The following is a 16107-nucleotide window of genomic DNA, read 5'->3' as shown; positions in this document are numbered from 1 at the left end:
CAGGTTCATATTCATTGCATCATTTCATACATGCTTATGATGTCAAAGACAGATTCCACCTCTTTTGCCACTCACCATACTTCTTATATATTGCAAATAAAATTAGAAGTAGCTCACCTTGCTAGTAGAACTGTTATTGACTGTAAAGTGCACCAGTCTAGAGCCAGGAAGAACAGGGGAGCTGGAGCTGTATCCCTGCAAGTCCTTTTGAAGCTTTATGTTTTAATAGGAGGTATGCATTTAGGTCGCTTGTTTTGTGTTAATATATTAGTGCTTTACTTCTATGTGAAACTGCCCTGTGCCAGCACAACTCTGGGGACCTGGGCCACGTTTCTGACAAAGAGCACAATAGTCAGCTCTACATAAGTCCTACATGCTCCCTGCACAGTGCTTTGATTAACATAACTCATGCATCCTGGGTTGTTGATTGGAGCACTGTGCAGGGGTTGTGTTGAGCCACTAGATTTCAGATCAGTGGTTCTGGTCTCCAGCATGCTGCACAGGGTAGGTTTATATAATAGTAAAGCACTAGCAAATTAACAAAACATAACACATGTTCTTTACTTTGTATGCAGTCTAATTGCCTACCCGTAATAAAAGATAAAGATTCAATTGGGCTCTAAGAAAAATGGAGCAAATGTAAAGGGTCAATATTTCTTGGTCTACCATATTGTAAATGCTTCCCTAATCAAATGCATTATACCTATTGAACCCATAGTGACACAAAAATATTCTGTATGTGTTCTGTAATCATTTTTATTTTATCTGTATTTTAGGGGAATATGGCATCCCAAAACCATGGTACTTTCCATTCTTGGCAAACTATTGGTGTACCTTTCAGAATTATTGGGAAGGTGATGGTAAGCAATATCATGCCTTAATCTTACTGAATGTGTAGGCATTGTGTGACTGAGTAAAAAGATTAGATACAGTGCAGTGGGAATATTATTGAGTGGCTTTGAACTTCTAATTGGCCTATAATTAATTATATTTATAGAATTACTGGGCAGTGACTCATCCTAATCACTTTGATGCTAATGAGAAATTTCAAACAGAGAAAAACTAGGCTAATTTTAGAGCAGTGTAATGGGAGATAATCTTGTAGGGTCTTGTAATAAATTAAGATTTATTTTTGTAGGACAATGTTAGGAATTCATAAGTTTGCAGCGGTATTTCTGAACAACCACCAGACTCATACACTGCTGTGAACAGTCTATTTTTATAACTTAGTCACATGTTCCTCTATTATGCTTTTGATCGTCCTGTGAACCTAAACCCCAAATAAAGAATATCTATCACAATTTCTGGAGTGTAGAAATCTAATATTCAAGCTTAACTCCAGGCAAACATTTAAATACACAGATGAAATACAGATTCAACAAGGTGTTGGAAACATTCCACAGAGATTTTGGTCCATATTGACATGATAGCATCAGGGGCCCAAAGTGTGCCAAGAAAATATCCCCCACACCATTTCACCACCACCAGCAGCCTGAACCTTTGATACAAGGCAGGATGGATCCATGCTTTCATGTTGTTTATGCCAAATTCTGACCCTACCATCTGAAATTGAGACTCATCAGACCAGGCAATGTTTTGCCAATCTTCTATTGTCCAATTTTGGTGAGCCTGTGTGAATTGTAGGCTCTGTTTCCTGTTCTTAGCTGACAGGAGTGGCACCCAGTGTGGTCTTCTGCTGCTGTAGCCCTTCTGCTTCAAGGTCCGACGTGTTGTGCGTTCAGAGATGGTATTCTGCCTACCTTGGTTGTAACAAGGGGTTATTTGAGTTACTGTTGCCTTTGTATCAACTTGAACCAGTCTGCCCATTCTTCTCTGACCTCTGACATCAACAAGGCATTTTCATCCACACAACTGCCGCTCACTGGATATTTTCTCTTTTTCGGACCATTCTCTGTAAACCCTAGAGATGGTTGTGCGTGAAAATCTCAGTAGATCAGCAGTTTTTGAAATACTCAGACCAGACTGTATGGCACCACCTACCATACCAGGTTCAAAGTCACTTAAATCCCCTTTCTTCCCCATTCTGATGCTTGGTTTGAACTTCAGCAAGTCGTCTTCACCACGTCTAGATGCCTAAATGCATTGAGTTGCTTCCATGTGATTGGCTGATTAGCACTTTGTGTTACCAAGCAATTGAACAGGTGTACCTAAGACAGTGGCCGCTTAGTGTACATATGAGAACTGTTTTACCTTCCAAAAGATTTGTATTTGGTCCATCTAGTCCTTAGAATTACACAGCTCTACCACACAACACAGCCTTGTCTGACAGGGCAAGAGACCTACTTTATCTCTGCTGCATTTAAATAACAGTTACAGGTCTTGTTCCCCCTATCCGTGGTGATTTGACAGTGAAGGAGAAGCAGAAGACTGATGAGCTCATCTGTCTGTCAGCATGCTCCTATGAGCACTGCATCACAACTTGCTTGCTCCTATTGCTGCTCCTTCTTCTCCCAGTTTGAGCTTGTCTGTAGAGGGACACCATTGTCAGGATCCTTCCCGGCTGCAGCATGAATCTGTGTTGTCTGCTGACTTTGGGTGACAGGAGTACATTATGTAATGTACTCCTGTCACCCAAAAGAGAATAAAGCAAAAAATAAGTTTTGTTTTACTGCTCTTTGTTAGGATCTTTCCAGGCTGCAACGTGGCTCTGCGCTGTCAGCAGATAGCGGTTATAAGTCTGTTATCTGCTGACTTTGGGTCACAGGAATACATTAGTAAATGTACTCCAGTGACCCAAAAGCAAAGTAAAGCCAAAAAAAGGTTTGGTTTCACTTCTCTTTTAAGGTCAATAACTAATATATTTAAAGCTGAGCTCCAGGCAAATATAAAAGGCACAAAAGAATGCAGCTCTGTAATCATTCATACATCATGAAATGTATTTTTAAATGCAAGCAGGGTAAGTACCTAAATTTGACTAGATATCCAACTTATGCAGTCCCTGTGCTGCAGGGCTGAAGGGTAAGAGGAAGAAGCAGCACACAGAGCCAATCAGTTTATCTGCTGACAAGAAGCATACTGGTAGGAGTAGATGAGAGATGAGCTGATCACTGTGCTTCTTCTCCTCCTTTCTGTAAGCATTCACAGATCCCAGGTCCAGGACAACCTGGGCTCAGAGAAAGTGGGCTGAATTCAATCTTATGATGAATTGCATCTGTATTTTGCAAATATATCATATTTTCTGTATAAATAAAGAATAGTTAAAGAAAGAGGAAGTTGTTTGAATGATGCTGACCATCAGACTGAGGACACCTAATAGAAGAAATACATTCTGTAGGGAAAATCTCTGGATTGAAAGAGAATATTGCAGCAAAAGCTGGTTTTGATATGTTATCTTATAATATTATAATATTATATATATATAATATTATATAATATAATATTAGGATATTGATTTGTATCTATTTTGGGCAGCAATTCTTTATTAAAATTTCAACAATGCAATTCTAATTTTTTTGAAATAGTATTAAGGACTATTTAAGGTTATCCTGTCCAAGTTGCTACATTTGTTGACTTAGGCTGCTACAAGATATTAAGTGCATAGTGACCTAGAGTGGCCGAATAAGCGTTTACGTACTTAACTTAGTTTGACATTTGTAATTTTGTATTTTACTCATGCAAGTTTTTTTTTGTTTTTTTTTTAACGACTTCAGGTGATTCAGTAGAAACAGAATTTTCTGTCCATGAACATGTGGAAGATGGTCCAGAGGATAGAACTGGTAAGGACAAGAAGAGAAAATCCTACTAAAATTGGACTAAATATTGTTAGTGAAAATAGGATAATTTACTCGGTATAAGTAGAAAAATTTAATTGTATCACCATTGAGGTACACATTTTGTATGCCTTTTAAAAAACATCTGCAATGGCTATACCTTTATGGCTCCATTCATATATAGCGTTTGCGCTTCCCATGCGGTTTTCCGTGCAGAAGAACGGACGACACGAAAATGCAAAATTCTTTACATCTGCACGGATACCGCTCGTTTATGGCTATTACTATAGCTGCGATCATGCGGAATCCGCCCCTGAAATCGTGCTTGGACTATTTTGCGGGACGTGCACGTTGGTACCCACAATAGTCTGAACAATGCACATTAAAATGCATTTAAATGTTTAGAGCGGTTCTGCGTGTATTCATGCGGCCACATATGCGTGGAAAACCGCTCATCTGTGAATGGAGCCTAAGAGGGCATTTGCAATGGCAATTTTTTTGGGGAGACTATACAGATATGAGTGAGGAGAGACAGCCAGGGAGAGGATGAGGAGAGACAGCCAGGAGAGAGAGGAGAGACAGCCAGGAGAGAGAATGAGGAGAGACAGCCAGGAGAGAGAGAGGAAGAGGTAAATGTATAACTAATATATTTTAAGATGTTTTCATTATCTGGCATTTTAATATGCATACCCATATGCTCTTAGGTCAACTTCCTGGAGATGAAAATAAAGACGACCAGAATAAACCACGAGAAAAAGTTGTAGATCCAAAAGATGTCCCTGACAATAAACTCACAGACAAGGATGCCTGCAAACATAATGCTAAGAAAGAAAAAGAGAAAGAGGAGAAGCAGGCGAAAGATGAACAGGAGAAGGAGAGAAATGACAAAGATGAAACATATGGTAAAAGCTAGTTGCAGTAGGCTTTTAGAAAAGAATAAATGATAACAAGTGGAGCCTTAACCAAAGCAGAGTTTGTTTATTATTATTACCAATATCTTTAACCCCTTCACGACTAACGACGTAGCTGGCATTGGGGCTGTTTAAACAGACCGGCGGGACTCTATTTAAACTTGTAAAGCTGACTGTCGGCTTTACAATAGAAGCGATTCTGGTCACTCAGCTGTCGCCAGGTTGCTTCTACAGCCCGGTGAAGGGATGTGTCCCCCCCCTCCCCCGAAACCCGCACTGTGCTTCCCGGGCTCCGATGCCCCTTGTACGGGCCCGGTACCGGCTTCTTTGGTGTCAGCTGGGGAGCTGGGGAGGAGATGGACGAACTCCGTTCGGCTATCCCCTCCCTGTTCTATGGGAATGGGAACGATGCAGATTGCAACACTTCGACATAGCTGTCAAAGTCCCAAAGCTGCTTGTAAGCCCCCCTATGTGATAGCAATTAAAGTAAAGTAAAAAAAGAAATAACAGTTTTTAAAATTAACATTACATAAAATAAATCTAAAAATATTTTTACAAATGTTTAAAGTCCCCCGCCCCCGTGATCACGCACGTCGCCACGTAAACAAGCATCGGGTAAGCTTACGTATGAAAACGACGATCGCGCTACACATGTTGGGTATCACCGCGCACGCCAGAGTGAGAACAATAATTCTAGGGCCAGTATTTTAGGGTTTCTCTAAACTGATGACCTGTGGGGACTTTTAAAGCGTCGTCTATGGACTTTTTTGGGGAACTGAAGTTTGTTGCCGTTTCACGGACGCACGCAATTTTTAACTTGAGCATGTTGGGTATCTATTTACTTGTTGTAACCTCATCTTTTATATTTTATTTAAGAAAATTGGTATTTTGGAGCATTTAAGTACATTTTTCACTAAATTGTGGGGTGTGATAAGGAGTTGCGCTAATATCGTGCAACATAAAAATTTGCAACTGCCAACATTTTATTCTATAGGGTCTTGGCTTTCAGAAAATATATCATGTTTGGGTGTTTTAAGCAATTTTCAGGCCTAAAATGTGGAATATAACATGGGTGCAAAAAAAGAGGCCTCACATACAGTACATCCAGATAACTGCTGGCTTTGTATTATTTGCATACCTTATTTCTCTTTTCTTCCCCAGTCTTCTGGTAGTGGCCATGTTAACTAAGGGCAGATTACTAGCTCCCCTATTACTTCCTGAAAATCTGTCACATGTGACTAGACATGTGACTAGGACATGTGACCATGCGCATCATCTCAGGAGAGGAAAATGCCTTTCACTGAGATGAGATTTCCAAGCAATGCTCTGCTGATAACCAGGCAATCCCAATGTGCATTGTGTTGGCAAAGTCATTTTGCACTTTTAAAGCAGGAAGTGAATGCTCTGCAAGTGTAAGTATTTCAAAATCACAGCATTTTACACCTGACATGTCTGTTATTATTAATAATCATACATAGAGGGATCCATTGGTAGAATTTGATATTTGAGTGTGAAGATCCGCTTTAAAGTGTATCCACAGCCCAAATCAAAAATTTCTCCCAGCATTTATTTGGGAACACAGAAATCCATTAAACTAGATGTGGTATAGCTTCATCCTCTAGAAGGTTGGACAGTACGCCAAGCAGAAAGGGCACAACTCCATCTGGTAGCTATACATCTGCATGCAGGGCTGGATTTACTCTCTCTGCTGCCCCAATGCCAGGTACCTCAATGCTCCCCCCTGTATGCAGGATGCATACAAGTGATCGCTGAGATCACTTGTACAAAACAAACGGCGGCTTCCCCGCTGTACATTTAGCCCTGCTTGCCCAAAGCAGGGCTAAATGTAGAAAACAACTACCCGCCCGGCACCTGGAACTACATGTCCTGAGCGTGGAGAGGCCCTAAGGCCGGGCCTCGGTTGGCCTTGTGGGAAATCCGGCCCTGTCTGCATGTGCTTCACAAGCCCGGTTTAATGGTTGTCACCAGAAAAGGGAGTGAGGGAACATATTTTACTAACAGATGTCTAGAGTATGGTCTATCCAATGGGACACAGACAGCAAAGAAAACTCACAGGGTTTTAACCTTCCTAAAAAATCTAAAACTAAATCATTGGCTGTATGAACACTTTAACATCTGTCTATTGTTTTTTTTCCCTTGTTAAGTGGAGGGCTGTCTCCTAATGAGCAATTTTTTTAATGAGAGGAATGGAGCAGTGGCGGACCTAAGGAACAAAGGGCCCTGGTGCAAGATTTTTTTTGCCCCCCCCCAACCAAAAAAAAACACAAACTCCCCAATCCACACCCCCTAAAGCAACCACAAAAAAAAAAAAATTTGAAAAAATAGAAAAAAAATAGATCGAAAAAATATTTGAGCATATTTATTTATTACAGAGAAATCTGAGCACTGTGTCAGTGTAAGCAAATTTTACAATAAAATAAATATACTATAAAACACAACAAGATAAGCAGGAACAGCAGAGAAAGCTTTGAATTCTACAACTTTTGCCGGTCACACATTTTTACTCTGTAAACAAATGGGTGTGGCTACGTTCGAATGTGTGACCACGTGGTTGGTCACACATTCCACCGATAAAAAATGGGCATGATTACATTAGACAGTGTGATGACGTCAGCGGTCACATATTCTTACGCAGTCACAATTTGTGATAGAACACCGGACTGTGATAGGAGGCTGGAGCGGTGTGGGATGAGAGACGCTGGCTGCTCACAGTGCTCTCCTCCCACAGCGCTGTGCCGTCTGTGACACTTTCTCTCCTCCCCGCTGGGAAACAGAGCAGCGCCCAGCGGGGAGGAAAGAAAGCAGGGATGCGCCGCTGTATCGGCCAAAAATGGCACTTTCGGCATTTAACCAAAAGTGCCATTTTCTGCCGATATGTTTCAACGGACGATATATCGGTTCATTACTAATATTAAAGCAATGCAGAATGGCAAAGGCTATAGAGGACTACACATCGCAGCAAAACTTTATACAACTATAGCATTTCTGTATAAAGTACTGCTGAGATTTGTAGTCCTCTATAGAGGGTCCCATTCTGCATTGCTGCAATGCAGAATGGCACTACAAAAACCAGCTACGAATAATAATTGTTTTAATTAATTATTTACACTTACCTCTTCTGGCTGGTCTTCTGCTGTTTCCTGCTTGCTGTGGAGTGTGTCCTCAGTCCTCACAGCCGTCCACTCCGATCGATGTGTGCCTGGCTGCCTGCCCTGTCTTCAATTTTTCATGTGTCACTGCTGTCCTTGGCTCGCGGCTCACTTCTTGCAGGGGTCGGTGGGCCCCATAAATATCTGGGTACCCTAACCCGGAAGCGGTCGTGCGCCTAGCCCCCGCCCCCCTTCCTCCAATTCAGGGCATCGGACTCGGAGTGTGGGAAATGGAATGGATCATATTAAGTATCAGTATACTGCTGCGCTGCGGCCGGCGGGCCCCCCATCTCTGCGCCGCGAGTGTCAGATGAACGGATGATCCGACACTCCCGGCGCAGAGACGGCGTGCCTGCCGGCTGCTGGATACCATCTGCACAGGCCAGGGCTGTGCTGGGCCCCTCTTAGGCTGAGGCCCTGGTGCGTCCGCACCGGCGGTAGTTCCGCCACTGGAATGGAGCATGGTAATGGAAATGATGGGAAGTAATGCAATGCTAAAGTAGCCATTATGGTTCTGCAGCTTTGACCTGCTGCAGCACTATATTGACTTATGATATTTCGCCTCTTACACCTCACCTATTCATTTCCAGGCCATTTCCAGGTGGGAGGTGAGGGCGAATGGACGGGGTGAAGGAGAAATTGTGTGTGAGCATGTAGTAAAAAAGAGAAAATTATAAATTTGAAGGTGTTAAAAAAGAAATGGAGATGCAAACTAGGTGGTTATTTGTATAGTTTTCTGTGCTATGTTTTACAAGAGTATTGTAATATGAGGAATGTGGAACAACGTAACGTGAAATGTAATTAAGATATGTATGTTATAAATGGAAATAAAGAGATATTAAGCAAAAAAAAACCTATAAAAATGAAACCTCAAAAAATTCCTGTTTTTCATCTGCAGCAAATCCATTCTTTGAACCAGAACTACCAGGTATGACGCCCGGTGTGTGTGTTCAAAATCTTGTCAAAGTCTATGCAAACAACTACAAGCCTGCAGTGGACCTGGTCAATATCACATTTTATGAAGGGCAGATTACTGCATTTTTAGGGCACAATGGAGCTGGAAAAACAACAATATTGTAAGTTATCCTACCACTTTTTCTTATATAAATACGCAAATAACAGAAATAGTTTGGCTACTATTGCTGGCCTCCTTCTAAAAATACAAGTTGCCTGATTGTTATGTTGACCTACTGGTTTCAATACTCTCCAAGCCAGAATTTTATGTCAGGAAAGTCAGAAAAAAGGTTGGACTCTTTGGGGTTGATTTACTAATGGCAAATAGTCTGTTCATTTTGCGAAGGGAATTTGTGCGTTGCAGGGGACATTTCCACCTAAGCTTAGTGAATAAGGTGAAGGTCTGGCAACTTTCATCACCCAATCATATGCAATAGGGATGCACCGATACTGATACTAGTATCAGTGTCAATACCGAGTATTTGGGCGTGTACTTGTACTCACCCAAATGCTCTCATACCTTCCCCAATACCGGAACTTCCAGTCAGAGGGAGATTTCCTCTGACTGGCAGTGCTGCGAGTGAACATGGAGCCGACTTTCCGGCTAATCAGGAAGCTGGCCGGCGGGTAGTGACTCACCGCCTGGCTTCCTGATTGGCCTGCGGATGCTGATTGGCTGGGAAGCAGGCTTCCCAGCCAATCAGCATTGGGCCAGCCAAACAGGATGGAGACAGCTTCCGGCAAATCAGGAAGCTGGGTGGCAAGTAATGACCCGCTTCCCGGGCTTCTTGATTGGCCGACAAGCCGGCTTCCCGGCCAATCAGAATTTGTTACTCACCATTGGGCTCTCACACCTATCTCTCGTACATCTCTTGGTACCTCTTAAAAGACGGGTTGTGATCTGCAGCGGAGGGAAGAACTCGGGTGCAGACATGACAACTACACAACTCTTGCTAACTCAGACAAGGTAACATTACCTGAAATGAACAAGGTGCAAAACAGCCGGTTCAATGCTGATTGGCTAAGATGCTGTCTTCCCGGCCAATCAGCTTCGATCTGGCCAAACAGCATGGAGCCGGCTTCCCGGGCAATCAAGATGCCGTGTCACTACCCGCCACCTGGCTTCCTGATTGCCCGGGTAGCCGGCTTCATGCTAGCAGAAGTACCGGTATCGGTACTCAGCGAGTACCGAAATATAAATATCGGTACTCATACTTGATACCAAAAGATCGGTATCGGTGCATCCCTAATATGCAAGCAAAAATACTGTTTTATCATTTTGTTTTGCACATGATTATTCTTTTCAAAGTGAAAATTCACCACAATTACCAAGCTAGGGGGAACTCCTCGTGAAAGTGCTTATTCCCTTGCAAAGTGAACAACCTATTTGCCTTTAGTAAATCAACCCCTTGATGTAAATACTTTCTTTGGGTCAGTAACTCAGTATTAAGGACAGAGGGCAAATGTTCACATTCACCATAATGGCAGCCTGTATGTTTTTGCATGACAGATTTCCTGTAAAGGTACTTTGACCTTATGAAATGTTTTTATTATTTTACACTATAGATAGTTATACATGAGGTAGTTTTGTGCTTTTGTGGACACTGACAAAAATTTAGCCGTGTTCACATAGAGGTCTTTGCTACATGATTTCATTAAGTTTACAAAAAAAAAACCTGGAGATAAATGAAAAATGGCTACTATGCTAAACAGACAGGTAGGGCTGAAAAGTGTTGACTGTGTCATTGTAGACTATGTCTCTGTTTTAGTATGGAATTTGTTAAAACAGCATACTCACCACTATCTTCTAAAACAGTACTGAGGGTTAAAAATATACATGTACACACAGCCTTAGGACATTCATCTTTTTCAAATATAGCCATACGCACAATATTTAAGCCACAACCTCACTTACAGTCATCTCATAAGGTAATAATAGATTGTGGTGTGTAAGATGGCATTGCATTCATTTTTTAGGGACATTGAGGGTTGTTCAGACCCATGTTGTGAAGGTTCAGAGCTTTCCAGTCTCTAGGACCTGTAATTGGATTGGATAGCACATGATTGTATGATAGAAGGCAACAGAGCTTCACCTCATTTGCTAAACTAAGAGAGAGTTCCCATGGAAAGTGAAAATTTCCTTGCAAAGGGAACAGCCTATTTGCCTTTAGTAAATCAAACCCCAAGGAGTCATACAACCTGGTGATTAAAATCCAATTTTTATTTGTTAGTCACATGAAAATGCAGCCATGTATTTCAATATGACTACCAAATAAAAACTGTATCCTAAAGTATTTATAAGCTTAAAATTGAATTCCTGGGGCTACACTTCTTTGTCCTTTATAGTATGCATTCTTTTGTTTTCAGAAGCACTGCAAATACATGGTGCTCCTTCAGTCCTCTGCTAATTGAAAGGATTTCTGTTTCTTAGAGACCATGATAAGCACGGAAGCAGATCTTTTTTAGCATGGTCAGATTTTGTATTTCACTTTTTTTTAGAACATAGAGGATGTTGTGCTAATGCATAGCGTGTCTGACGTCCAATGGCAACCTGTGGGACATTGGAACACAGGAAAGCATGAGTGGAACATAATTCGACACTTACAGCTATGCCATGACACCATCCTTCAGCTGGTCATGTGACCAGAAGGGACAGTACCCAATCCCTTCTGGTCACATGACTGCTGGATTAAACTCCTATTTAAAGTGTTTGGTAGCTTTTTAGGCACAACGTATTGACAGTTTAAATAACATAAAGAAAAAATGATGATAGAGCCTGCTTGTTAGTTGCACAATTCAAATAGGCTTTAACCATCAAGCGAACAACTCTTTATATTAAGGCACTCCTCACCCACTGCACACTGATAAGGTAAGCATAGACTCAAAAATATTTTTGGACAACAGGAAACTATCTGAGCAAAAAAACGTTTTTGTTTCTTATAACTCTGTGTCAGGATCCAGAGCACCCCCAGGTGGTGCTGGAGCCAGGTCCTGCAGTTCCTGTGCTCGCCTGCGGGTGTCTCCAGCAGCCAGGGACTGTAAGGAACCTGCAGCTCCAGTACTCACCTGCGGGTGTGCCACAGCTGTGACTGATCATCCCATCACCTGGTGCTTCCTGGGAGGGTATTTAGGCCCTCCCTGCAGTCAGGAAGCTGGCTCAGTATTGCGTCGCCTGCACTTGACTGATGCCCATAAACCTGAACCCTGCTTCCTGAACCCTGCTTCCTATCTGCAGACCTGTCACCGACCGGGCTTGTTACCCGACCACTCTCTTGGATCCTGTTCCTGTACCGTGCTGCTGCCCTCCTGTTAACGACCCGGCTTGTACCTGACCACTCTTCTTTTATACTGAGGCCTGCCATATATCTGCAGGCCTGTTACCCCTCCTTGTTGCTTCCCCCTGGCTGTAGGTGTGTGTTTGTCCCAACGGTGGGTTTATTACTTCACTGCTAAACCTGTGGGGGTTTGAGGGGGGTTTGTAGTTTTGTTGTTGTGTAGCAAATAAACTGTGTGCATAGAACCCTATCCTGTGTGGGCATATTAATTTGGTCATCCTGCGTGGGTACCTGCATGTGGTGTGAGGATGCCTGTGCATGGTACCCTGACACTCTGTTATAACATATATAATGTCTAAAGCTATGAAAGCCATTTTTTATAAAGAAGAAGGTTGTCATGAAGGTTAGAATGTTTTAGTCAGTCTGTTCCCTCCAATAAAGAATATGTTATGGGGTGCCCGCAGTATATTGACATGCATACTTTTAAATTGTGAACTTCCATGTACATGTGGTACATAGCTATGTGTTTCTGATCAAGGCATTTTTTATAGTTCTATCTATTGTAAACATCCAGCCTCTATCTGCACTTCTGGGCTGTTAGCCTTCCTAAGCACTGTGTGCAAAAAAAAAAAACAAGTGGAAGGCTGACCAAAACGTTTTAACCCGATCAAACGTTTGTCTAATTGTGGTGTCTCAAGGATGTCTGTTGCTGTTATCTGTGTCCTATAGACAGACTAATTAGAGAGCAAACATGTCAAAGCTTCATGTATAGAAGTACAACAGGAAATTATAGGTGCAACAGACAATTATAGGTGCTTTTAACCTCTTTGACTGGAAAATAAAGCCAGAAAAACATTTGTGGGAGAAACACTTAATTAGTTAATTTATTCAGTCAATAATTAATTCATTAAATAACGTTGCTGTTCTTTATTCAAAATATGTATGTATGTGTACATTCTAATTATATATTTTACTTCTGTTATTTGCAAATAAACATGAAAACAGGTCGATTATAACTGGATTATTCCCACCTACCTCGGGCACAGTGTGGATTCGTGGCAGAGACATCCAGACACACATGGACTCCATTAGGCAAAGTCTTGGCATGTGCCCTCAACATAACATTCTTTTTCGACAGTATGTACTGAAAATGATTTATTTATATTTAAGAGTATACTATAGCTAAACACATCCTACCTAGTAAATGGCTTTAATTTTTGCAATTGTCTCACTTACCTTTCTGTCCTGTTTTATACATTCCCCTAGTTGCCAGTACCTATTTCTTCTGTATAGCTTTGGATCGAAGCCTAGAAAGACACTTCCTAATGTCTGTGAATTTTCTCATGTATCCAGGTCATGGTATAGCTAGTAGTATTTAGTCACTTGCAACTGCACTTGTTACATAATGTTGAAGACATGTCATAGCTTATCCAAGCCACTTCTTCAGTTCTGGCGAGTGCCAGGAATATACCCCAGCATTTATATCCACACAGATAGCACATACACATTAATCCAATCACCAAGGGAAAGCAGTTGTTGATTTTCAAGAACAGGAGATGAGGCTTAAAAGCTGTGGAACCATTCTCTTCTACATCATCCCATCCTTGGTGTCATGAAGTCCGCATAGGTGTTAAACCTTCAATTTACATGGCTGAAGGTGTGAATTATTGTGAAAACACCTGAGAAGAGATATTAAAACTACAATATATGTGGAAGACAGCTGGTGTCAAAGACCCCCACCCCTGTGTAAGGTTCAAGATATTCACCCCTGTCAAGGTGGTTCCACCTGTCTAATGTGTTCTATAGTTCTGGTACCTCCATCTCTGCAGGGCAGCTGCAGTCTTGCCCAAACACATTAACATCAGATGGAGGCTGGACACCACAGAATCATTTGATAATAGGCTGTAGTACTACCCAGAAACATTGTGTGCTTAATAGCTTTTCAAATCTGGTTGCATGTGATTAGGTAAACAAAATATTAAAGTCCCCCCCCCTTCAAAATATGAAAGTTAATTTTATGAAATAAATATGTAGTTTGCTATTGCTGACCTTCTTCAGAAAATGCTGGTTGTCTGGCCATCTTTGGCTGTAGTACTGTCTAAGTAATGGATGGAGAACAAACAGGTAGCAAATTAAACTTATATAAATATTTAAATTCCTTATTCTTTTTTCTAAGCCAGTTAATCCATTGGACCAGAATGATGGACAGCCAACTAGTATTTTCACAAGAGGGTCACCTATGAAAACCCACATTTTGTCCAATGACAGGTTTTCTTTAAAGGCACATTGAGTGTACTTCCTGACTTTATCACAATGAAGTGTTCTAAAATTCTTCATTTTCATTATTTTCCCAGGACTGTATGTCTTGTGAGTTGGGCAGATTTGTTTTTTAATTAAATATGATGTGGAAGGGTAATGATGTGTCTTATGCTGCCTTGTACTAATCTCAGCAGAAAGTATACAGCCTGGGTCTAGCCTCCATTGAGCTCCAAGGGACATAGGGTACAGTCTGAAAACTAACACGGCTGCCTGCACTTCAGCACAGTTTTACCTTATAAATCGTTTAAGCCAGATCAGGTTCACTTTAAATCTGGTGTCTATCATGAAATTTGCATAAACCCTGAATAGAGTATGATTGGTGTTAAGAGCTCACTCCATGTAGCATTTGTGCAGGTTTCTGCAAAGAAGAAGAACACTTAAAGAGCAATTGCAAGCATCAAGTGAAACCAACCAGAGTAAAATTTGTATACCAATATAACATTATATTAAATCCTGACAGATATGGCAGAAACATGATATTTATCTAATTAGTGGTTTATCGCATGACAGGCTGGCCTATGCTGAGCAAAGCAGGCTGGCCTATGCTGAGCACTTAATAGTGGCAGCATATACCGTTCCATAGCTTCCCCACTGTTCCATGCAGCCTCCAGAAGCAAATACTCGCTACTTAGTATAAGGTAATGTGACTTCCTCCATTTCCCACCCAGCACGCAGCACTGTCACATTGGGGCCGGCTTTCCTTAGCCCTGTGTAACTGTGTCACAAACTGCTTATTCAGGCTACATAGACCCTACATTTCCAATTCCAAGCTCTTTTTTGCAGGAACAAACTCAGTAGAGGATCAGATGTAAATCCCCATATTATGAGTTTTATATTGACTGTCAAGTTAAATCTGTTTTCAGCTCCCATGTGTGCTGGGCAACTCCATGTTTTTATGAATATCAAACAAAATAGAATGTTCTTTCCCATGATGAACCCTTCCTTTTAGAGCATGGTGCTCCACAGAAGTGCCTGTCTTGGTTTTATGTTTCCTTCCATATTATGTCAACTGAGTAAACTTCATCAGTTATGTTCTGCGGTTTACCTTTGAGAGAGAGCAAATATGTTGTAGAGAAGGGTGATATACCAAATATTTTTGTATTTTGGAAGTTTCGAATCTCCTCAATATTCTTAATTCTGCACATTTTAGCTAAGCATGATTTTGCCAGGTACTGCAAAGGTAGTAGAAAAGCACTTGCCAGGTACTTTTGCAGCATGCACACTCAAAAAGGTTGGTTTCTATTCTACTAGTGTGAAGAGAGATAGAAGATATAATCCACTGGTATACACTTAAGCGGGATTGTTGGTTTTGGTTGGAGTTGACTGTTATGCCATTCAATATCTACATACCTAATATTTTATGTGCACCGACTTAAAAATGATGTCTTTATTTATTTCCTACAGTCTAACTGTGGAAGAACATATCCTATTTTATGCCCAGCTAAAAGGCAGATCTAGGATACAAGCTGAGAGAGAATTGGAAATTATGCTGGATGACATTGGAATTCCTCAAAAAAGGCATGAGGAATCTCAAAACCTATCAGGTAACTTTTGTGATCTTGCCACTTAATAATCTTTTCAACTCTTAAACTGGCAAACCGAAAGAGACGAAACATAGCTAGTGGTTTCCTGCTGCCATTAACTCCTATGTATATTAATTCTTGTTCAATGACCTTCATTGCTTAGTCCAATACTGGATGTAATGTTACAAAGTGGACACCACTGTTAACTTTTTATATTATCTTAT

At 41.2% G+C, this 16107-nt stretch overlaps 1 protein-coding gene across 1 annotated transcript in view; it reads left to right on the top strand.

The window, feature by feature from the left end:
- The window catches only part of ABCA4 (ATP binding cassette subfamily A member 4), a 154376-nt gene that overhangs the window by 75002 nt on the left and 63267 nt on the right, over nt 1-16107 (top strand). Inside the window, exons 17-23 of the mRNA XM_018559208.1 lie at nt 777-860; nt 3672-3737; nt 4451-4633; nt 6699-6719; nt 8711-8888; nt 13047-13178; nt 15765-15904. Coding sequence (XP_018414710.1) covers nt 777-860; nt 3672-3737; nt 4451-4633; nt 6699-6719; nt 8711-8888; nt 13047-13178; nt 15765-15904 — 804 coding nt within the window. The remainder of the gene's footprint in view (nt 1-776; nt 861-3671; nt 3738-4450; nt 4634-6698; nt 6720-8710; nt 8889-13046; nt 13179-15764; nt 15905-16107) is intronic.

Source organism: Nanorana parkeri, unplaced genomic scaffold, assembly GCF_000935625.1.
Source record: "Nanorana parkeri isolate BGI_ZX_2015 unplaced genomic scaffold, ASM93562v1 scaffold382, whole genome shotgun sequence".
Lineage (NCBI taxonomy): Eukaryota > Metazoa > Chordata > Amphibia > Anura > Dicroglossidae > Nanorana > Nanorana parkeri.
The sequence above is the reverse complement of the archived record's forward strand: the minus strand, read 5'-3'. Positions and strand labels throughout refer to the sequence as shown.